General features: G+C 38.6%; 1 protein-coding gene across 6 annotated transcripts in view; it reads right to left on the reverse strand.

The window, feature by feature from the left end:
• The window catches only part of PHF14 (PHD finger protein 14), a 131895-nt gene that overhangs the window by 44389 nt on the left and 61805 nt on the right, over positions 1-25701 (reverse strand). For 5 of the 6 annotated variants that reach the window (XM_035130109.2, XM_035130112.2, XM_035130110.2 and 2 more), the window contains exon 17: positions 4435-4552. In XM_035130109.2, coding sequence (XP_034986000.1) covers positions 4435-4552 — 118 coding nt within the window. Of the gene's footprint in view, positions 1-4434; positions 4553-15516; positions 18710-25701 lie in introns of those variants that run through there. The other variant, XM_035130113.2, reaches the window with a different exon arrangement.

Raw genomic sequence — 25701 nt, forward strand, 5'->3', positions numbered from 1 at the left:
TCCATGTGCAACACATTATGGCTGGATGTGAAATTGAAACTGACCCATATACCAATTCCAAGGCATCTGGCTGTCACTACAAAGCTCTTTGTACAGTAGAGAGACAACAGAGGAAAAGTGCGGTGACTGTAGTACTCCCTCATCTGCCTACCATACAAACAGCCAAGACACAATTATCCCATCCATGGAACTTGCATCTCTTGGACCTTAAGACATGTGGGCAGTGAACACATCCTGTTCCCTACCTCTGCATCATCTCCATTTCTTTTTTAATGTGAAAACTGAATAATCAATACAGATCAGGAAGGACTTGCACCTCGATGTTTCTACTTTATTCTAACAGAAGTTAATAAAACCAGAAATTTAAAAAAATACTGATGCCCAATTATATAAATTCATACAATTATTAGTATTCAATTTTTTAGCTATTTTATAAAATCTGTAGTGGATAGCATCATCTACTACATATCTGTAGAGTTTGACTAAGACTAAAACTAAAACGTGTGCAATACAGCCTGTGCTTTTAAAAGCTTTTCACATCTCACAGTTGTCTATCAAGTTAAGTTCTTAGATTTGAAATACACTGGAACAAATTCCAGAAAACCAAGAATGCCTATTCTAAGAACAAAGGATACATAAAATATTTAATCTTTACCCACTTACAGTATATTAGAGGGCCAATTAAATGTATTCTAACAATGTAGTGAAATAATCAATGCTGCATGTAACCTGCACTAAACAGCAAGAAAAGCCCTTTCATAATTTCAAATACGAATGCAAAACAATGTTAATTTTGACTGACAAGTCATATATTTCTAGCCCCTTAAGTATAATTTCCCACCTTCTGGCAGGGCCCAGTTTTGTGCCCAATGGATGAAGAGAGATAACTGGAGCAATGTGGCCTTTAGCAGCCCAAATGTGGGCTAGGTGTTTGGCCATGTGGACTGCAACAAGTCAGATAAGGATCTATAATGTACTCTCTGTAAGACCCATCAAAATATTACTTTTCTCCTAAAAACTGTATGCATTAATTTTTCAAAGGGTTTTCAGTTAGTGCTCCATGAAGTAGCTTAGCTGTAATAGATTATTTTTAAATGATGCCCACGCATAGTTACACATACAGGCGGCTAGTCAGAAAGGTGAATTAACGGCAAATTATTAAACCACAGTCAAAAATACATAAATAGAGCGATATTCTCTCTTACTCTAGCTTGCTGACAGATACATGTGCAAGCGGAGCCTTTCCTTCAGTACTTAACTCTGTGTTAGAAATTTTCCATGAAGTGGCTGGCTTACCTCAGAGTAACGCCACTGAACACAGTAGGACTTATTTCCAAGACTGCTCTGCCATTTATATACACATCTGACAACAAATGCTTGAGAAAGTAAATAAACTGGCTCTTAAAAGTGAAGCGAATATATCATCTACTCAGTATCATGAGAACACTGAAAGTTAGCAGATCTGTAAAAAACCAAGTATTTGTTTTTTGAAAGAAAGGGAGGGGAAGTTATAGAAATGCATATATTCTTTGGGGGGGGGTGTATTTCTTTTTTAAAACACATTTTCTCCAACTTTGTTGAGATGAGAAAGCTTGTCAGACCTTTGTGGTAAGTATCACCCATTCCATAAAAGTGACGCTATTACTAGCAGAAAAGATGCTGCCCTCGTGCCCTGAAGCAAAGTCACTGTCATTATTTGACAGCTGGGGTAATATGGGAATATGTTATGCTGGTGGGGAAATAACTTGACAAGATTGCAGGAGAGCTGCCTGGCGTATTATGAACAAAAGTATGCCGTCTATATCAGTGAAAAATATAAACATTTAATAATGTTTACCACCTCTAAATAAAAAACATTTGTCCATATCTGAAAAATCACATTTTTAAATTTATCAAGACACAAGCAACAATCAGTGGCTCACTGATACTGATATTTTCATCATGAACACAGGGCTACAGTTTGTACTAAATAATATGCATACCCTTTTTAGTTATACACTTGTACAGGAGAGAATCTTGACAGGGTAACCTTTGGTAACTAAGTCTAGGCTTAGTTTTCCTTGAATGATACACATAATGACCTCGGTCCAGTATACCTGAAGGAGCGTCTCCACCTCCATCATTCTGCCTGGACACTGAGGTCCAGCACCGAGGGCCTTCTGGCGGTTCCCTCGTTGCGAGAAGCCAAGTTGCAGGGAACTAGGCAGAGGGCCTTCTCGGTGGTGGCGCCTACCCTGTGGAACGCCCTCCCAACAGATGTCAAAAAGGAAAACAACTACCAGACTTTTAGAAGACATCTGAAGGCAGTCCTGTTCAGGGAGGCTTTTAATGTTTAATAGATTATTGTGTTTTATTCTTCTGTTGGAAGCCGCCCAGAGTGGCTGGGGAGACCCAGCCAGATGGGCGGGGTATAAATAATAAATTATTGTTATTGTTATTGTTATTGTTATTATTTCCATTCAAAAGAAAGTCAGAGATGAGTCTATTCTAACAATATATTGTTAGTAATTGTTAATTTACATTAGGTTTTACATTGGGCAAGTGCAGTGATGGCCAAACTTGGCTCTCCAGCTGTTTTGGGACTACAACTCCCCTCATCCCTAGCTAACAGGACCAGTGGTCAGGGATGATGGGAACTGTAGTTCCAAAACAGCTGGAAGGCCAAGTTTGGCCTTCACTGGGCTAGTGCTTTAGATGAAAGAGAACACATTTAACTTTCCCTTCTTGATTTTCAAAAATACTTTCCAAATCTGATTTCTCTGTTGACAAGGAGAAGGTTGCTTTGGCTAAACCTAAAAATCCAGTGCTATTTCACTGCTCTAGCACCTAAATAACACTTACTGAAAATAGGATGTACAGGTGGAAAGAAAGTGAAGGTGTTGGCAACTGTAGTTTGTAATTCATTTCTCAGTCATTCAGGGAAAATGCATGTGGCCACTCAACTTCCTGTGCCTCCCTCCTGCTACTCTCCCCTGGTTTTAACCCAGCTAGAAATATCAGTGTGCCTGTGGTAATAATATTCTCTGGAGGAAGCACAAGTCTTTGCAGAACTCACAAGCACCCATAAGGTATTAAAAGTACACTGTGCATAGATGTACTAAAAGGCTTCATTAATAAAAAAAAATCCCTAAGCTCTTGAAAAACAACTTTCACTTAAAGTAAGGTGTTATTTCACTTAAAGCAAGACAGATTGTACAGAAGATAATGAGGTTTTTCAAAATGACTAAAACATTGCCTTAAAATGACAACCTTGATGTAACTAAACAGAGCCACAAGGAGTCCTCATAAGACAATTTTTCTGGTACCGTTTGCTCATTTAAATGGGAGTTAAACTGGCCCACGCTGAAAACAATGCAACAATCTACAGTTTTGTCATATCAAAGATCTTCAAGATATAATGCTTTTGGCAAGAAGTCCTCAGTGACTAACAGACAATTAAAATTCATACTATAGAAAACCTGTTTTAGTTTTATGGGCTGTCTAGATTTGTATATCTATTTTAACTCATCCAGACACTGAACACTGCTTTCAAGTGCTTTTTTAAAGGCTCAGATGTCTAAGCCACAGTGAACTTTAAATTATTCTATACCAAAATTGTATCTTCTTAAGGAAGACTGATTTTATTAATAACTGGCTTTGCAGTACACTAATTATTCTTTAATTTGTAGAAGAAAATTGCAAATTAAAAACACATTTTTGCCTTCTGGATTTTCTATAGTTACTGATTCAAATAAGTTTAGTAAATATATCTTTTAAACAGTATACTGGTCAAGTCTCCCTTTCAGCATACAGACAGTTTCAACATCACCATTTATATAAACTGTACACTGGTCATCTAAGTATATTCACAACGTTTTTCCCAATTAAATGCCCACTGTCCTTTTAAATGTTTTTACAGATTAGAAGAAAGCAGATTAATTATGAAATAAAATATATAGAATATAGACTGTTTAAAATGGCATAGCAATACCAAATTAGTGATATCTAACTAAATCATACTTAGAGCAGATCCACTGAAATGAATGGACTTAAGTTAAATTAGTCCATCAATTTCATTGTCACATCAGAGTAATACTAACATTGGTCTATACCCTGTAAACAATCAGTAAATGTTAAAAGTGTAAAATAGTCAACAGTTAAATGACTGTACAACAAAACTGAATAATTTTGGACTAGAAAATAGTTTTTAAAATATTGAAATACTCTTTATCAAACCAATCAACTATGCAGTTTCCTATTATTGAAATAGTAAAACAAAATAACAGCAGCAGATTGAAGTAAGCCCTTATTATTCATATATACATATATATATATATATATATATATATATATATATATATATATATATATTCACATATAAACCTGCAATGAGTTGTGAAAAATATCTTCTAAACATTCACTTCTTCTGCATTTTCACAATACTTTTTAACTTACTTTGGAGGATGTAGAGTCACACTCTTGACAAATCCATCCATAACCAGTTTGTTTTGGAGACTTTTTCAAGGGAGGGTCCAAACAGCCAAAATGATAGCAGAGCCTGCATTCATCGCACCTACATTAGAAAGAGATACATTTCTTCAATATTCAATATCAAATTCAAATCCATAGAAAATAAAATAAGGGTTATCAACACAACCAGAACACGCAAAGTCCAGAAATATATTTGTATTAAGACTACTATAGCAGCTAAAATGTTGCAAATAATTCTGCTTTGTGCATTAAAAGTTTTCCATCTACAGCAGGGTCAGCAAACTTTTTCAGCAGGGGGCCGGTCCACTGTCTCTCAGACCTTGTGGGGGGCCGGACTATATTTTGAAAATATATATGAATGAATTCCTATGCCCCACAAATAACCCAGAGTTGCATTTTAAATAAAAGGACACATTCTACTCATGTAAAAACATGCGGATTCCCGGACTGTCCGCTTGGCCGGATTTTGAAGGCAATTGGGCCGCATCTGGCCCCCGGGCCTTAGTTTGGGAACCCCTGATCTACAGTATGTTGAAGCATAGGTGAATATGCTGATGGGAGACCCGAACAAGAAGGGAATCTTCATAGACAAACTAGATAGAGTCCATGGCAGATTTATTGGCAAATTCAAGTGTCTAAATCCAGATTTGACTGTTTAGGCCAAATCTTGTAGATGGCATTACAAAAAATTCAAATGCTTTGTAGTGATACAGTCATACCTTGGAAGTCGAACGGAATCCATTCCGGAAGTCTGTTTGACTTCCAAAATGTTCGGAAACCAAATTGCAGCTTCTGATTGGTTGCAGGAATATTTATTTATTTATTTATTTGTACATACCCCACCCATCTGGCTGGGTTTCCCCAGGCACTCTGGGTGGCTTCCAACAAAACAGTAAAATACAACAATCTATTAAACATTAAAATCTTCCCTAAACAGGGCTGCCTTCAGATGTCCCCTAAAAGCCAATCATAAGCCGCAGAAGCCCTGTCAGACGTTCGGGTTCCAAAAGAACGTTCACAAACTGGAACAATCACTTCCGGGTTTGCGGAGTTCGGGCGCCAAAATGTCTGTGTTCCAGGGCTTTCGGGATCCAAGGTACGACTGCACACTTCTAAATTAATTGAAGTACAGTAAACCATTTGGTAATGATGAAGTAAAGATGGCATGCAGCCCCCGACATGTAATAAATAAGTATCGCAGCACATGAGATTCTGGATAAGGACAGAAGTGCTTACGGCATTTCCCTCACTTTTGTTTACTGCATGTTGACTTATTTTCCCTCCCAATTTGATTTTGTAAAGAAGTATCTGCAGAAACATAATTTGTACTCTGAAGGCTTTCAAATATTTTTAGGTTTTAAGATTCAACCTTAGCTATGTTTTGTGCTAAGTATTTACAATCTGTAGGATGCTTCCTGCTCACCATCCCACCTGTTGGAGAGGTGAGAAAAGCAGAAACATAAGAGAGGATGTTTTCAGTGATGGCACTATACTTAACTCCCACCCAAGTCCACCACCTGGACCACACCTAGGAATATTCTGAAAACCTACTGGGCTTCATTGGTTTTAGGACCTATACTGGAAATTTTTGCTGCTGCTGTTTTTCTGAAGATGTTAGATAATTACTTGTATTGTATTATCTGTGTTGTTTAGTTATATTGTTAGCTGCCCTGAACTCCATTCTGGGAGGATGGGTAGGAAACAAGAATGACAAATAAATAAGCCAGAACGAAGAAAATACTGAAACAGTTTTCCTAGTTCTTCTTGTTGAAGACTGCCTCAATACCTCTGAAAAAAACATCTTTATAAGAAGTGGTGTGTTTGTTTTGTCAAAAGGCTGCAATCCTGTGCCCTGTTTTGTGTGTAAATCCCATTGATCTCTGTTGCTCTCATTTCAAGTAAAACTACACTGCTTAGCTCAAAGGACACTTACATTATACAATATAGTAGACTATATGGCAGCGGCTAACAGGAAGAAAAGTAACTACATTGAACTGAGACGTATTTTTTCACAAGTAGCTGCCTTCACTTCACCATGCATTTTAAAAACTAATTTAATTCCATTTTGTCACATAAGGAACTAGCAAAATAAACATAAGGCTTGATACTTTAACAAATAAATAAATTTAAATGTCAATTTGATTTTATACCACTGACAGATAGCATTTAAAACCACATTTATATACAGATTAACCCAATTTAACATATATTAAAGTAAGTACTTCATGACAGAGACTGTAAGGGAAAAAAGCTAACAGAATACATCTCCCACTCCTTAAAGTTACCCCTGAACAAAAAGATTTGCTTATCTTATGTGAGAATAAATCTAAGAATTTTGAACAAGGGGACTAGCAATGCACTTTCTACATGTCAAACAATGGTCAGGAAGGGCAAAATCCCAGTTACTCGAGAACCTCTGCTTTTTAAAAATGTTGTTTATTAATGTACCAATGATACTATTAGGGAGAGAAATTCCCACTCAGAAGAATGAGCAGGAAGCCCCGTCCGTCCGTCCATCCCTCCCCCCAGCCACAATGCAAGATGACTGGCTTATCCCATATTAAAGTGCGGGAAATTATACACAGTATCATTTAAGACAAAGTCTGAAATGGCCTAACAGCACCACTGTTCTGCTTATGCGAAGGTTCTGATTATTCATCACTTGGAGGAGCTAGCCTAATGAAAAAGTGAGCAGAGCAAATACGTCTAAGGTGAATCAAGAGGGGTGCATAGTACAGGGAATAGCTAGCTTATAAAGCATTACTGGCCAACCTGGTTGAAGGGAACTCCTCCTTCCCAGCTACCAAACTCCAAACAAATCAACGGCTTAGATTAAACCTCAAGGAAAACATTTTTCGCGGTGCAACTTCACAATATTGTTGTTTCCCGCCGAGGTGACTCTTGATGCCACCACAAGAAGGAAAGTGATTCAAAAATATAAGCAAATCAAAATATAAGTGTGGTTTGTATGCCATGCTAAACGCTCATTCTAAACAAACTATGGTTTAGTATGATTTCACAATAAACCATGGCTTGTTTTTAAACTTTAATGACACATGTGAACCTCCAAAGTTTCAAAGCACTTGTATTCCTCAGAACTCATCCTTTCCCAGAAAAGTTAGAAACACTGTAGAAAGCTGAAATATCTGCTGTAACAACTAGCAAGCATGGTAAAAACAAGCCATCATGGGGACTACAAGCAAAAGATGCAATAAAAAAATATTTTAAAGAATGAAAGAAATAGTTTACACTGAACAACAATGCCTAAGAGTTGCTGAAGAAACAAAGGAAATTCATGTTTGTAAAGGGAAAACTGTAAATACAGTGGCATAAATCATATTTTTTCAACATAAATATAACAAACAGCATAATAAAGCTAACTATGGCATGGTTTCAAAGAGGCATTACTCAAGTGTGGAGACTTTAGACAATTTCCAAATCAGAATTGTCAGGGTGCTGGTTACTTATATATAAAGTTCTTAAAGTTGAAAACTAGCCCCCACCCACCAGTTTTTAAATGCCAGCTTGTTTTCTGGTAGAGCTGGTGCATTTTCCAAATTCAACCAGTTTCTTTTATATGTTAGAGAACAAGACATTTGAAGTAAACACATACAATAAATTAAGGACCTGGGTGCTTCTTTCCTGGAGAGTTGAAGGTGGCATGATAGAGCCATCGCTGCCCATATGGTGCACAGATTTATTTATTTTTCCCTGTCTTGTTCTCTTTGGGAAAATAGGTTTTTGAAGCACTACAAAAACCTGAAAATTGGACAAAGAAATTACTGTGAACATCATGGGCAATGGCAGCTTCATCATACCATGTTCATTCACCATAGGCACAGACCAGACATAACCCTCTTGGTCTAAAAAAACTATAGCTTATTTGATCAGGAACATGCTCCCCACCACCACTCATTCCTTCATAATGTGTGAACCAGGATCAGACTCCCCATTTATATTGTAGTTTGCACTCGAGAGGTTAAACCATACTTGTCTGATTTAATGAGAAACTATGGCTTTAAAAAACCTGTGTCTTCACAGCCATTTGTTCATTAGATTGAGACAGTTATGTCCGAACCATGCCTACAAAATCTGATATGATACAGCCATATTTGTCCCTGGTGGACGAAGCAATTTCTTCTGCCCTATTAATATGAAGCAGGAGATGGGGCGGAAGCTATTTTGAGTGAATGGGTAGAAGAGATGAAAGTTGAACCCACACTCTCCCTGACAATTTCTGCCACCCAGACAGCTTGCTGCTTCAGTTCAGATGTTTTTCCTCATGGTAGAGCCCTGAGAGTAACACCCACTGGAAGAAATGCATCAGAGGAGAAATGTTTTTCGAGTGAAGGGCAAAAGCACAGGTTGCTCCCAAAAGTGCTTCATTCCACACTCCACTGTGGTCTGATTTGCATGTCATTGTTAAAAGTAAACTATGGTTTAATGTGAATGAGCAAAGTGCTGGTGCACACTGCTTGAAAATCCCCGCTTAGCTTCTCCCGTCTCTGTTGTTGTCACAGTGGATGGGAAGGAAACTAGCTTAGCATTGCAGGCACATCAGAAGCAGAAGTGATGGTTGCTCATTCACAGTAAGCCATAAATCAGGGGTGGGATTTTTAATTTATTTTTTCAAATCAAGGCCCACATTTCCTTCTACGCACATATCAGTGGTGGATGGGACCACAGGAAAAGGTGGCAGAGCAACTAATGAAATTTCTAGCTTTGTACAGTAAGCTAGTTTCCTCCCCTCTGTCCTTCACACAGACAAGAGGAAGGCACTGTCAGGGTTCAAGGCTGCATTCAAGCTAAGCAAAAACACTAAGAGTGAGAAGCAGGGTCAGTGAAGGTTATGGCCTAAGGAAATTTTCAAGGGACTTGGAAGGCCACATTTGGCCACTAAGCATGAGGCTCCCCACCTCTGTCACAAATCATGGCTTACTGTAATGTGCAGACCAGACCATTAGCTGCATGGTATACAGCTCTCTGTTCTGAGAGAGTCGCAAACCTCAAACATCTGAATGCTGGCAGCTTAATTTCAAATACTGCTGTGATGGTGTTTAACTAATGCCAGTAGGATAATGTAACTTGCTTTAGGCATTTTTCCTAGGGTTGCAGTTGACACGTAGCTAAGTTCAGGCTACAAGATTTAAGCCCTCTGTTTCTTATTTTTTGAAAAAAAAATGAGATGAAAAGGTTAAAACAATGTATTTGGTTCAATAACTATTAAACATGATACTGTAAATCAGAACTAAATCGGTTCTATCCTTAATGCCAGATAGTCAGCCAAGTTGTTAAATTCTAGTTTTAAACAACCACAACCAGCCCAAGATACGGCGATGTCTGAGGCAGACAAGCAAATGCCACTGTAGCTTCCTCCCCCACCCCCATTTTTCCATTGCAACAGTGGCAGCACAGGTGTTCTGACAAGCTTTTTGGGTGGTCATCTCCTCCCAATGAACCACTAGAAAGACTGTGCAAAACAGCCAAGGACACCTCTAGGACTGCCACTGGGTGCTTCAGTGCAGCAGCAAATATACTATTTCAAGTTTATGAATAAGTTAGAACTTCTATTATGTTTGCTACTGCAACCCAACGGCAGGTGCTGGCAGGCACACCCAAACCCAACCTTAGTCTTTTCTTTCTTGGATGGAGCTGCTGCACAATGGCAGAGATGCAGACATATCCCCTTTGGACAGTCCTGGAGATGTCCTAGCAGCAGGGGTGGCTGGGTATGATCCACTACCCTTCCCAAGCCACTGACTGACCCAAGAGGCTCACCGTGCCTTATGGAAGCAATAGCCCTGTAAACACTGTAAACTGGATAGAGAAACAGAAGGCGAAAAAGCTCTACTATTTGTCTCAGTCAGATTGAGAGGTTAAATAATATTTTTTTTAAAAAAAATTAGCAGCTGACTTTTTCACAAACAAAAATACTGAATTGAGGTCAAGTATCTCAGCCCAGCAGGAAAAGTTGATTAGACACTTCCATACCTGAAACACGTCTGTTTTGTTCTTTAATAAAGTGATCTCCATCTGCTCATGCCCTTGGAAATCTTTCAGCACTTCAGCCTGCTGTGCTCAAACCCCACATAAGTCTGTATTTTCCTGCTCATAATTAGCTAATTATGCTCTAATCAATACTGTAGATCCTGATTTTACCATGTAAATCAGATAAATGAGATAATGGCTGGGGGTCAATCTCATTCTATTTACAAAGCCTAGCATGCACGTCCAATTTCATTACATTGCGCCTACCTGCAGAGGAGGGAATCTTATCAGTTGGCCTGCAGAAGTCTTACAATGAACACGGGGGGGGGGGGAGAGGACCTGGGCTTGTCTAAATGAAGAGCTAAAGAAAAATGTATTTTTACATATTTGTAAGTCACTGTAGAGAATCAAAGCTCTGAGAATAATATATTTAAAAAAGAAATCTTTATTAATAAACTTAATATGTAAAGAAAACTTCACAAATGTTGTTTTGCAAAAGGTTAAATAAAAACCTCTCTCAGTTATACTGTACATGTACCCTGGAACAATGCCCACAGAATTATTCACATAGCATACAATTAAAAAACAGCAAGCAAGTAAATTTTGTATACATGCTGGCAATGCTAGGTATCGTGACTTTATAAAAAGATATATAAAATTTCCACATGAAGCAGTAAAGGATTGTTCTTAATGGGCATCTGAATACCTAATTGGAATGCCTTTAAACAGTTGAACCAGTTCAGGATTTTACACCACCATAAAAGCTATGGACTAGCTCTCTTTTAAAATGCAGCAACAAGAAGCAGATGCTTTGAGGCACAGATTCCAAGAGTACTGCTCCACGCCACCAGTATCCATCTCTACATATTAGTTAAAAATATGCTTTAGAGCAATGACAGCAGTTGGAGAGGTGTGTGTATCATTTTTCTTTTTGGTTCAAGCCTATGTTAGTACTAAGATAGCTCAGATATAAAGCAAGATGAATGCTAAGCATCTCTTTAGTAAAAAAAAACTACCCCACTATTGCTACTCTAATACGTACAGAATATGAATTCAGCTGTTAAATTTTCAAGCATTCGCTCTTGTTGAACATTTCTAGAACCACTTCTTCAAGTTTAACACACCTATTTCCTGACAGGATAGGATCTCTTCAACCTTTTCATCATTCGCTTCAGCATTTGCAAATGCAGAACTTTAAAGTCATATCCAGTAACATACGGCTAGCAACCCACCATGAATTACACAAAGCAGTTGTTGCAAATAGCAATACAAATACAAAGCAGATTGGCACCATACATCCCAAGTTGTCCTGTTCAATAATAAGGACACTACTACATCTCAACACAGCATAGTGCAGTTTTCTTTAGAATAGGTATCTGATTATAATAACACTAGCAAATCCAGTCTAATTTAAGAGAAACAGAAAGAAAAGTTACATAGAAATAAATCTTCAGATACTTAGTACCTGCATTTTATGTTTTACAGTGCAATGTTTCTAACATGCAGAGTCCAGTAACACTGGTTAGTTGCTGAATGCCACAAAATTGTAGCACATTTGTGTTGACCTAGCAACAATGCTAACCAAAAGAGGTATTGATGACACCAAAAGCCTTTGAATAATGAATTTTAAAACACAACCATTTAAAAAACCCATAAACATGTTTCAGCATCAGCCCTGTTCCTTAAGACAACCCCGTTTTAGCTATAAGCAAAATGTGCAACTTAAAAGAGTCTATTCATATTCTTAGGGCATAGAATTCAATGTAACGTTTGACGGCTTACAATGTCAGTGTTTATCTTTCATGGATCCCCTTCATGGATCAATCCCCTTCATGGATCAATGCCTTGTCGTGGCGAAGGGGCTTGAATAACTCAGAGAAGCTATGAGCTATGCCATGCAGGACCACCCAAGATGGACAGGTCATAGTGGAGAGTTTTGACTAAACGTGATCCACCTGGAGAAGGAACTGGCAAGCCACTCCAGTAACCCTGCCAAGAAAACTCCATGGACAAAGACAACAGGCATATAAAAGTTATGACGCTGGAAGATGAGCCCCTCAGGTCGGAAGGCGTCCAACATGCTACTGAGGAAGAGCGGAGGACAAGTACAAGTAGATTCAGAGCTGATGAAGCGGCTGGGCCAAAGCCGAAAGGACGCTCAGTTGCGGATATGCCTGGAAGCGAAAGGAAAGTCCGATGCTGTAAAGAAAAATATTGCATAGGAACCTGGAATGTAAGAACCATGAGTGGAGGTAAGCTGGATGTGGTCAAAAATGAGATGACAAGAATAAATATAGACATCCTGGGCATCAGTGAACTAAAATGGAAGGGAATGGGCGAATTCAGTTCGGGTGACTATCGTATCTACTACTGTGGGCAGGAATCCTGTAGTAGAAATGGAGTGGCCCTCATAGTCAACAAAAGAGTGGCAAAAGCTGTAATGGGATGCAATCTCAAAAATGACAGAATGATCTCGATACGAATCCAAGGCAGACCTTTTAACATCACAGTAATCCAAGTTTATGCACCAACTACCGGAGCTGAAGAAAGTGAAATTGACCAATTCTATGAAGACCTACAACACCTTCTAGAAATGACACCAAAGAAGGATGTTCTTCTCATTACAGGGGATTGGAATGCTAAAGTAGGGAATCAAGAGATAAAAGGAACAACTGGCAAGTTTGGCCTTGGAGTTCAAAATGAAGCAGGGCAAAGGCTAATAGAGTTCTGTCAAGAGAACAAGCTGGTCATCACAAACACTCTCTTCCAACAACACAAGAGACGACTCTACACATGGATATCACCAAATGGGCAGCATCGAAATCAGATTGATTATATTCTCTGCAGCCAGAGATGGAGAAGCTCTATACAATCAGCAAAAACAAGACCTGGAGCTGACTGTAACTCAGATCATCAGCTTCTTATAGCAAAATTCCAGCTTAAACTGAAGAAAGTAGGAAAAACCACTGGGCCAGTAAGATACAATCTGAATCAAATCCCTTATGAATACACAGTGGAAGTGAGGAACAGGTTTAAGGATTTAGATTTGGTGGACAGAGTGCCTGAAGAACTATGGATGGAGGCTCGTAACATTATACAGGAGGCAGCAACGAAAACCATCCCAAGGAAAAGGAAATGCAAGAAAGCAAAATGGCTGTCCAACGAGGCCTTACAAATAGCGGAGGAGAGGAGGCAAGCAAAATGCAAGGGAGATAGGGAAAGATACAGGAAACTGAATGCAGATTTCCAAAAAACAGCAAGGAGAGACAAGAGGGTCTTCTTAAATGAGCAATGCAAAGAAATAGAGGAAAACAATAGAATGGGGAAAACCAGAGATCTGTTCAAGAAAATTGGAGAAATGAAAGGAACATTTCGTACAAAGATTACCATAATCAAGGACAAAAGTGGTAAGGACCTAACAGAAGCAGAAGACATCAAGAAGAGGTGGCAAGAATACACAGAGGAATTATACCAGAAAGACATGGAGGTTTTGTACACCCCAGGTAGTGTGGTTGCTGACCTTGAGCCAGACATCTTGGAGAGTGAAGTCAAATGGGCCTTAGAAAGCACTGCTAATAACAAGGCCAGTGGAAGTGATGATATTCCAGCTGAACTATTTAAAATTTTAAAAGATGATGCTGTTAAGGTGCTACACCCAATATGCCAGCAAGTTTGGAAAACTCAGCAATGGCCAGAGGATTGGAGAAGATCAGTCTACATCCCAATTCCAAAGAAGGGCAGTGCCAAAGAATGCTCCAACTACCGCACAATTGCGCTCATTTCACACGCTAGCAAGGTTATGCTTAAAATTCTACAAGGCAGGCTTAGGCAGTATGTGGACCGAGAACTCCCAGAAGTGCAAGCTGGATTTCGAAAGGGCAGAGGAACCAGAGACCAAATAGCAAACATGCGCTGGATTATGGAGAAAGCTAGAGAGTTCCAGAAAAACGTCTACTTCTGCTTCATTGACTATGCAAAAGCCTTTGACTGTGTCGACCACAGCAAACTATGGCAAGTTCTTAAAGAAATGGGAGTGCCTGATCACCTCATCTGTCTCCTGAGAAATCTCTATGTGGGACAAGAAGCTACAGTTAGAACTGGATATGGAACAACTGAGTGGTTCAAAATTGGGAAAGGAGTACGACAAGGTTGTATATTGTCTCCCTGCTTATTTAACTTATATGCAGAATTCATCATGCGAAAGGCTGGACTAGATGAATCCCAAGCCGGAATTAAGATTGCCGGAAGAAATATCAACAACCTCAGATATGCAGATGACACAACCTTGATGGCAGAAAGCGAGGAGGAATTAAAGAACCTTTTAATGAGGGTGAAAGAGGAGAGCGCAAAATATGGTCTGAAGCTCAACATCAAAAAAACCAAGATCATGGCCACTGGTCCCATCACCTCCTGGCAAATAGAAGGAGAAGAAATGGAGGCAGTGAGAGATTTTACTTTCTTGGGCTCCTTGATCACTGCAGATGGTGACAGCAGTCACGAAATTAAAAGACGCCTGCTTCTTGGGAGAAAAGCAATGACAAACCTAGACAGCATCTTAAAAAGCAGAGACATCACTTTGCCGACAAAGGTCCGTATAGTTAAAGCTATGGTTTTCCCAGTAGTGATGTATGGAAGTGAGAGCTGGACCATAAAGAAGGCTGATCGTCGAAGAATTGATGCTTTTGAATTATGGTGCTGGAGAAGACTCTTGAGAGTCCCATGGACTGCTAGAAGATCAAACCTATCCATTCTTAAGGAAATCAGCCCTGAGTGCTCCCTGGAAGGACAGATCGTGAAGCTGAGGCTCCAATACTTTGGCCACCTCATGAGAAGAGAAGAATCCTTGGAAAAGACCCTGATGTTGGGAAAGATTGAGGGCACTAGGAGAAGGGGACGACAGAGGACAAGATGGTTGGACAGTGTTCTCGAAGCTACGAACATGAGTTTGACCAAATTGCGGGAGGCAGTGCAAGACAGGAGTGCCTGGCGTGCTATGGTCCATGGGGTCACGAAGAGTCGGACACGACTAAACGACTAAACAACAACAACAACATCTTTCATGCAGTCAAAGGATTCTCTCTTAACTGAAAGGGCTGTATCCCTCTTTACAGTCATACCTTGAATCTTGAACACCTTGCGAGTCAAACGTTTTGGCTTCCGAATGCCGCAAACCCGGAAGTGAGTGTTCCGGTTTGCGAACGTTCTTTGGAACCCAAACGTCCAACGCGGCTTACACAGCTTCAGAAGTTGCATTTTAGTTTCCAAACATTTTGGAAGTCGAACGGACTTCCGGAATGCATTCCTTTTGACTTCCGAGGTACGACTGTATTTTGAAGCTCAACTAAGAAACAAAGTATAAAAACTGGCAAGCAGCATTGTGCATATATAAGCTCAATCTGTAAGCACCTTAATTATGATTTCCCAAATTCACCCAAATAAATAGTTCAACATGCACAGTGAACAAAGAACTCTTTACATGCACACACACAACTGCTCTTACACCTAAGTAAAATCTATGTTTATGTTAAGAAAAACCAACTGCTTCATATGAATCTGCCTAAAGCAAAGTAAAATAAAATACACAAACACAATTCAGGCAGAGGTAAATTCTGCATGCATAGTGAAAATCATACTACTTGGCATAGGATGGCTGGACTGAGGCATGGGAATCAATACACCATTCCCCCCCCCAAGAGTTAATGTATTTGTTTTTATATCAGTTATTAGTGATCACTAAGCAGGTATTTACAGTACTAACAACCTTCTCATATTAAATAGGAATATATACTATTTAAGCTCTACTAAGGCTAAGACAAGAAAATGTATAAATTTTCTGGCCCAGAGTCAATGTTTTCTGACCACTAATTCAAGGGCTGTTGAGCTAGTGTAAGGGCAAGAATATTGCTTCCTTAATATGAAATCCAGTGCAACACTAGTGGAAGCCTGTTGTGCAACAGGAAATATCAGTCTGCTGTACAACCAGCCACAAGAACCATACCGGCATCTTGCACCTTTTCTTGTGCAAGCCATTCTGGAGGAAAACCCTCTTTTAAATAAGTAAATAAGCATGTAAATATAAAATGTTTTAATGCAGAATAAGTTTTATATTCACATGCCAACATTTATACCAAATCTTAGCCAAAACATTGATGCATCTAGCCTCTTTTAAGCCAATTCTAATGTGCATATTTAAATCTAGAACACAATGTTATTACAGTCTTGACAAAATGCTTATTTCAAACAGTAAAACCAAGGAGATCTAGTTATTTTATTGAACATATCCAAATATGATACAGTGTCTAGCCATAACCATGAAAATACACTAATGTATCATTTCCTGTTATTTTATACAGCTATTATTAATCTAATTTCTAGGTTAATAACTCTGATTATAAAATATACCTTGCAAAATGCTCCAAGATACCACGGTATTTTCATATACCCAATGATTTCCAATACAATGGCTGTGATCCAACAAAGTGATTAGTGTGCATAAGGAGGACACCCACCTAGTAGGAGGGTTCTTTGACATTTCCTGTACTGCAGAAGAGCCAAGCCAACTTTCACTTTAAAATGCAGCTTGCTTTTCAACAATGACAAATGGAATACTTTGAGCAAGAATATTTCAAAGGAACCTTGTAGTTCTACCAGCCCCATGAGTATCTTTGTTGGATCGCAACTTATATACTTCAATGTTACAAATGCACAAACAACTTTGTTCAAAGAAGGGCAAAAATAAGCATTTCAAATGCTTATGCTGTCAAGTAAATTATTTGAAAAATTTACAAGTCTTAAACAAAAACACAGACTGCTACTGGGTATCTCTTGTTCAGTAATACTGGTTGACCAACTTTGTTTTTCCCTAAATTACCATGCAGTAAGCCCGCAACTTATGCACATTTAACTTGTGCATATCCAGGTATACCTGCTTGGCAAAATATAATAATAATAATAATAATAATAATAATAATAATAATAATAATAATGGGGTGGGAAGGGGCTGTCTGTTCGGTAGAAAAAGGGTTTGGCAAACCCACCCACTGCTGAACACAATGTGTATTGACTATAAAGTGGTACCTCGACTTACGAACGACTCGACAACCAAATTTTTTGACTTACAAGTGGGCAAATGGCCGCACACTTACGAATTTCTCGACATCCGAACGGAAACCGTGGCGGTTTTAGATAGGGTTTTTTCAACTTACGAATTTTTAGATGGGGTTGCTTCAACTCACGAATTTTTCCATTTCCAATGCATTCCTATGGGAAATCGTGTTTCCAATGGCACTTTTCGACTTACGAATTTTTTGACCTACGAAGGTGCCTTCGGAATGGATTAAATTCGTAAGTCGAGGCACCACTGTATACAATTTTGGCTTTAGGCGCAACACCCAGAATGTAACCTCTACGTATGTTGCAGGCTTGCTGTATAGGTATTGTTGCTGGCTAAAGGAAGCACCCCCACTCCAGAACACACAAGCCCACTGAGACAAAGCCACAGGATTTGGGTTCCCCTCTTCTCAAGTCAATTGTGTTCACTCAGTGACTCTTTTAACACAACATACTAATAGGCACAAAGTCAATTATTACATAGCAAAACTTACTTCATCATGAGACTGCATGAATTTTTTTGTTTTTGTTTTTTACAGGTATCCGATTGCCACTATACTGAACACTTTTACAGAAAACAAGCCTTTTACATATAGCTCTTCAACACATTTATATAAGAATTTGCTTATTAAGAGGCACAAAAAGTAGAGCAGCCAACAAATGACAAAGCATTGCTTTTCCTATTCAACAACATCACATAAAGTATTTAAGTTCCATAGGCTCCTGTCACTCTTCAGTGACTCTAAATACTGTACATCATCATTTGCCAAAGACTAGCAACGGGAGACAAAATTACTTAATAGAACATTTCAGACAAGACATTTATCCAGTATTTTCCAGAAATGCACATACCAATGTGCCTGATTAGTGCAAAGGAAAAAAATTCAAGTAAATTAACTGCCTTGTCAGTCCAAGTAACATACCCATCAGTTACATGGGTATGTTACTGATGGGTAACATGGGCAAGCAAACTCAAGTTTTTGTCATAACTAGGAATAAGGAAGGGATAAATACACTGTTATCCTTTAGTTTGTGTTCTATTGAAAGTCTTATCCACAGCTTAAAATCACATTTATAAAAGTAGTTTCCAGGACTGCCTCCGGGGATGAGTTGTGGCAGAGTAGTGTCTCATGAAGAGTATCTACACAGTAAAGTGATAAGAAAAAAAAGATTAACATTTACCATTTTTAACAGTTCTGGTGACTTATGAAACATTTTAACATCACAGCAGATTGAGACTGAAAAGAGACAATTTAGGATTAGTGTTACATTTCCAAGTGCATATGGAAGTGAATTAGCCATTAAGTATCATCCATTTCTCCTCATTCACAGTGCTTAAAAAAAGAAACTGCCATTTAGGTGTGGAAAATGGAGAGTGGTGACCTTTCAGCTATATAAAAGATTTTAATTAAAACAGACATGATTATACAAAGAGAGCAAGCTTCTCCTTGTCAGAACTCTTAACTATATAGCACGATAATATACCACATTAACTTTACTTCTTGTGTCCAATCAGGAAAGGCAGGAGCTGATTGACAATTACAGAGCAGCATACAGCGTTCTCATGAAGTAATTGTTTTATAATGTCAACAGGGCATCTATAGTTACTGAGCTGGATCCAGAAACAAATGGATGGAACTCCACTTGCACAATGGGGCTTTTTGGACTCATTCCCTCCCTATGACAGCCTCCACACCGATGAAAAGCTTTTGAGGGTCAAGGGACAGTGATGAGGTACAGGGGATGCAGCAGAGAAATTGCATTTCTGCTTGCACAAGACATCCGCAGACCCAAACCTCTGAGTTATAGATTCCTGCTTTTTCAATATTTATTAGGAAATATAGCAAGTCGGGTTTACTGTGATTTTTACGGTGTTTATATGGCAGACACTGCACATGCCAAATCACATTATTTCCCTTAATTCCATCATGTTTCATATGTAAAACTTTTAGCTCAAACACTGCAGGAAAACTTTGGGAAAACTTACATGTGCTCTGATTAGATTTGGGGGGGGACGGGACCTTGAACTACATACTCACGCTGTTAGTTGCATCTGGTGCCTTAACGCAGAAATTTCTAACAAAGGGAAACTAAAAGGCACTTACGTATTTTACTTTTGACCTAGCAAGACTCAGACAAGAATATGAGAGTCTGACAGTGGGTATCGGACTTCAAAGTAAAAAAGGAAACATGAAAGATGCCACAGGTTTCAATGGATAATAGCAAGAAATGATTTCAATAGGCAAATCAGCTGAATTATTCTCCGATCTCTTCAGAAAGACGACATGAGGAGGACTCCTAAATCATGCACACCAAATAATGGGGTTTCTATTACATTAAGAAATAAGGAGCTAAATATGAACATTGCAAAAGAAAAGACAGGTAAAGGAGGGTGTGAACTAAAATTCCACATCCAATGTAAAAAAAAACCTCAAAATATGCACACTTATGCAGATGAGAAAATATTTTTTAAATTGTTTTAATGCAAACATTAGCAAAAAAGAAAGAAAATAACAGCTTCAGCTCACAATAATACAAAGTAATCAATAAATTCTGACAAACATATGTCAGCATGTGATGAGACCTTTTCCATATTAAAAATTGCAATGGTGGGAAACTGCCCAAGTGTTTCTTCTTTATCTACTGATACAATGCTGATAACGTGTGCACATAACCTGTGTGTGTGTGTGTGTATATATCGAGGCTGTTATATATCGAGGCTGTTTGAATTGCAAAGCAAAAAACCAATACCAGAAACATAGAATAAAATCAAACCAAGTAGACACAATGAGTGCAAAAATGATTTGCTTTTAAGAAACTGATTTTGCACACAAAAAATGATTTTGCACACAAAAATGATTTGCTTTTAAGAAACTGATTTTGCACACCTTGCCACATGTCCTTTGTTGCTGACAACCCTGAGAAATTTGAAGTCAGATAATTGTGCCAACAAGTCATTCACCACCTAAATGGAAGTGTACTGATTGATTTCATGATTAGACATGAAATCTGAGCTCCTTTACATATTGATGTGCGTGTCTTCATTCTTCAACTACCTATCTAACACAATGTGTGGACAGCATTACCACTAAACACAACCCCATTGTGTTTCCTTTCATTAGAAAGAGATGAAAATGTCATGCTAACTTCCTTTACTCAATGCAGTTAGGTTCAAATGATTGCCTACCTTACTCTGGTCAAATTAAGGAACTGACGGCAACGGATTGCATCTTTGTTAAAACAGAAAACAACCAAGCAATATATTTTAATACTACCTAATCAAGGTCTCAGATTACAAATGTGAGGCCATCTGGAAGTATAAACTTGTTGGCCTTGTTTGTACAGTATCAGATTTTGTGACCAAGATGCACATATTACCAATGGGGAAAGGATGGGTAGAAAACTGTTGAGCTGGAAGACTATTTTGTACAGACAGTTACATTTTAACTTCACACCTGCTGTAGTTTCAGATTCGGTTCCTTCTTGATAGTACCATTTATGTGATAAGATCCTCTACCTTCTGAGCCATACCTGGCTGTTTAGATGTGACAAACAGGTTTAAGCGCTCTCCCCAGCCCTGTGAGATTGGACAGGTTGCAATGCAAGCTCTGCTCATTACTCTGAAATGCTGCCATCACCCGCATTTTAACGCGTTGCCTGAGCATGCAGTCAAATCACGCTACTACCTTGAAGCCATCTCTGTGTGTGGCCAACCCAGGCTATGCCAAAAACTCAATCACTTGAAGTGTCATAAGCAAAAAGGAAACTGAAATCCAAAAAGGTTAAACAAGCAAAATGCAAAATTACTTCCCCTATCCTATTTTGAGAAGTTGCTGGGAATAGAATGAACTCTGATTAGCTGGGGTGTTTGGTAATTCCACTCCCATTCAGTTCTGTAGGGCTCCACCAGACTTCTGATAGCTTAGTAAATTAAACATACAGCTGCTGAGATCCACAGCAAACCCATGAGCCTAGGAGGGCTAAATCAAATGTAATTTGGACATTTCCTTCTTTACCTTTTGTGGCCCTAGATTATTAAAGCCATGTTTAGCCAAGAATCAGATCATTGTCTAAAACTTGCAAAACCCTCCATGTGGTAATATGATCCTCACAGCAATTGTGGAGAGTTACATTATTCCACATCTCTAATTCAAAGGGATTTAAATTAAACATACAAACTTATATATGTTGTAAAAAATATTTCACAGTAAAGCAATCTATCTGCAATAAGGTGTATGTCTATTTTGTTTGTCTTTAGAGATACGCTGTACTGTCTAGCCCAGATAGAACCATGGATGCTTTTCTGAACAAGTTGTTTCTCTTTCCTAGACTGTTTTACAATTCATTTTTTTAATAGTTTTCCCATTGCTGATAGCTGTGCTGGCTGCTAGACTGAGGAACGGGAGTCATTTCTTTCCTCCATTTCAGACACATCCTGAATGTAATCCATCTTCTGTGACTAGCATCAATGTACGTATACTTAAGTTCCAGTAGTTTAGGTTCAATGGTTAATCCAGTACTGGCAAAAAGGAGAGGAAAACCCTTATCTTCATAAATAAGATATAGCAGTGGGGAAGGTGGAAACTTATCCTGACAAGTGTCGGGTTCTCTTCCTTTCACTCTACAGATTTGTCATGGAAATGTCTTTTTCGCCTTTCTTAGAATTGTTCAGATCAATTTTTGACAGCTCCCACATGGATTCTGTGACTTTTGGTAGTCTGTGGCTTCTCTTCTGAATTGTCATCCGTCACATATGGTGACCAGCAGCCATGTAACTATCTTTCTAGGAGATTTTTATTTTTTAAAAAAGACTGAAGCTTTTTCAAATTGCTATGGCTGCTTCACTGCTCCCACTGCACATGATAGCTGCTTCTATGCTATCTTTATAACCTTCTCATCATGATTTCCCGTGACTCCTGGCATATTTTTATTGCACTAGACATGAAATTCTTGGGTTTTTGTTTCTCCCCTTTCTCCGCAACCTCAATTAGAAAACAGTTTACTGCAACTGCCTCTACAATGAAGATAGTTGTGCTAGTTTATTCTTTGCTATAAGTATGCATAGTTAAAAGATGAATGACACATAAACTTTGCACTCAGAACTGAAAAGGATGAAGTGTGGCCAAATGAAGGATAGTGTGTGAGCATTTGTCCCCTATCTCAAACTATTAAAACAAACATTTAAAGTAATGTAATACAGCCTGTCAAACAGTAAGTTCCTGTAAAGAAAAATCTAATCACAGAAACAAACACAAAGTCTAAGGAAATTAAAATCAATTCAACAAACTCAAACAATAAAACCATCCAGACGAACTCAAAAACGACACAAACATTTCATCAAATATAAAAATTGATCTTCCGTAAATGACTAGGTTACATCTCAGGGAAAGCCTTCCCAAACACAAATGTCTTCAGCAGTAGTATACTTTTAAATAATTGCACATTTGTCAGGAAAAACTGAGATTTTCAACAGCTGTGGACTAAAACATGGTGATCATTTACAGATACTGAGGCATGCAGGTTTGCACTTGTATGCACAAACACAGCCAAATGTGCATTTTGTTTTATACTATGACTCATACTAATTGCATACTTCTCATAAAGGCACCATATTTACACTATTTGTATTTCATAATGTGGAGGCACATAATATCAAATATCAAATTATAAAACCATAGAAAACTAAACAGAAAACCATGAATGTGATTTCTAAGAACTTGCACAGTATTATTTGTGGCTAACACAGCCATAGTATTTAAAATGTCAGTGCTTGTGTTTGTGATCACTGTGTCAAATTTCTTTGGGAATTGCTTCCCTGCTCCCTTTCTTGGATATGATACTCCCAGCTGTGTTTCTTTACTATATTAGTTCATGGTTTTAGTATTACATTTTCATCATGTTGATCATAAGCCACCTTGAGAGTTGCAATGCAGTGGAAAGGCAGGATAAGTAAACATTTAAACAACTATACTAAAGATGTAAAGCTATTAAACAGGAGGCAGATTGATTACACACACACACACACACACACACACACCAGACATCCTTCTGTGCATCCCACACAGTATGAGGATGGTATGCCTTTTGGTCCTCAGAAGACATGGTATTTAATAAGTAACCTACTGCAACGTCACAAATTTTGGCTGGCCATTTTCACCATAGCATGCCTTAATATATTGCTTAATCTGTTTTCCCACCTCAAATTATTTTTAATTAATTTTGCAAAAGCGAAACCTATCAGGGTAGGAATAAGGAGAACAAAGTTAATTATTCAAGACTCCGTTGTGTCAGCCAATGCTCACATTCTGTAACCAATAAAGTTGTGGCCTAAATCTTGTCCATTAACATTAACCTAAATTAGGTGTCCTTGTGTCTTTATTCTCCTGGGGGGGTGGCTTGGGGGCCTTGACACACAAAGGGAACTGTAGCAGAGGCAGATTTAGGGGGGCACGACTGGTTCAGTCGCACTGGGCGCAGAGCTACGGGGGCACCGCTACTATGTTTTAGAATAGAACATGGGAGGCAAGGGGCACCAAATCTTGGCATTACACAGGGCGCCACTGAAATTTGAGACCCCAAGGTCCAGCACTGACCATAGTGTGACTAGCTTGCACTGAAGAAAATCCAATTCTGCCAATACATGTGTGTATCACATTAGGGGAAGATACCTTTTTCTGTTTCCCTACTTTTAAAATGATATATAATTTGAGATGCATATAAGCTTCTGTGCTTTTATCAATAATTCATTGGTGGGAGGGGGTTGCTCCCAATTAATAAATGTTCACATTTTGTGGCAGGAAGTGACCCTTTCAGGTACTATGCCTGCTGCTGCAATGCACCTTTCTAAACTAGTTTCTGAATAAATTTATCAGATTATGAAGAGCAAATATGGGAGAGTGTTGAGCTGAATGTCATAGGCCAATATGGGAGGTTTCAGTAATTAGAAATAATGTGCAATTTCTGCAACAGGAAAAAGAAGACAATAGAAATTAACCTTATCACAGGAGATAAGTACTTGTTTTAAAAACACAATAAAAAGAATGAAACAAAATCCTTCGTAAGCTCGGCTGCAGGAAAATCCTACATTTAATAATTTTACAAATTAGGCTTCCTGTAACAGAATTCAAAACGCATGACTACTCATTCCTTCCCAAAGCCAACTTTGTTTCTCTTTAATGAGAAAAAGGGAAAGTCAGCAAAACAAAATGTCACCGTTAAATCATTTGGCAGCATTTTGTGTCAAAAATGTAATAGAAAAGGCACACATCATAGGAAAGGTTACTGCTCTTCCAGAACATCTTTTCGCTTGGTTCAGGGCTCATCCCTCTCCACAGCAGTGCAGGCACTACTGCTGCCTGCTCTCCCCGGGCTTAATGTGGCAGATGAAGGATGATGGCATTTTCAGCAGACCACAGTGCAGTGATTTTAGTGGTTATCTGACTGAAACCGATGCTATGATTTAGAATAACTGCTCTGTTTATGTGCAGTGGTAAAAGTCACTTACTACACAATCCTGCAATGTCAACTCATTGTTTCCATTATATATTCTCTTAGCATAGTTTCGTCGCAGATATGAAAGTCAGCGGGAATTAAAAGAAACTGCCTCCTACTTTTGCAGCTCCAGAGGGAAAGTACGCCCACGTTGAGAAGTTCATGAAAAGATGCAAAACATAAATGCCTCACACACAGGACTCTCAAGCCCAGATACACTGTAATCGCTCGTTGCACTGGACTTTCAGATACTACTACAGTGGTACCTCAGGATAAGTACTTAATTGGTTCTGGAAGTCCGTACTTAACCTGAAGCGTACTTAACCTGAAGCGAACTTTCCCATTGAAAGTAATGGAAAGTTGATTAATCCGTTCCAGACGGGTCCACAGAGTACTTAAATTGAAAGTACTCAACCTGAAGGGTACTTAACCCGAAGTATGACTGTATTAGCACTTAAAAGGCAGTTCCCATATATTTTGCATCCCATTTTAGCTATTTGTATCCCTTAAAAGAACTAAAAACAATTCACAAAACATGCCCATTTGCAGTTCTTTTAGCACTACATCCTGTGCACAGGCTTTTGGTAATATCAGAGTTAAACACCATCATTGTTAATACTACAATGAATGTGCTTCCTGACA

This window comes from Zootoca vivipara, chromosome 12 (genome assembly GCF_963506605.1).
Source record: "Zootoca vivipara chromosome 12, rZooViv1.1, whole genome shotgun sequence".
Classification (NCBI taxonomy): Eukaryota; Metazoa; Chordata; class Lepidosauria; order Squamata; family Lacertidae; genus Zootoca; species Zootoca vivipara.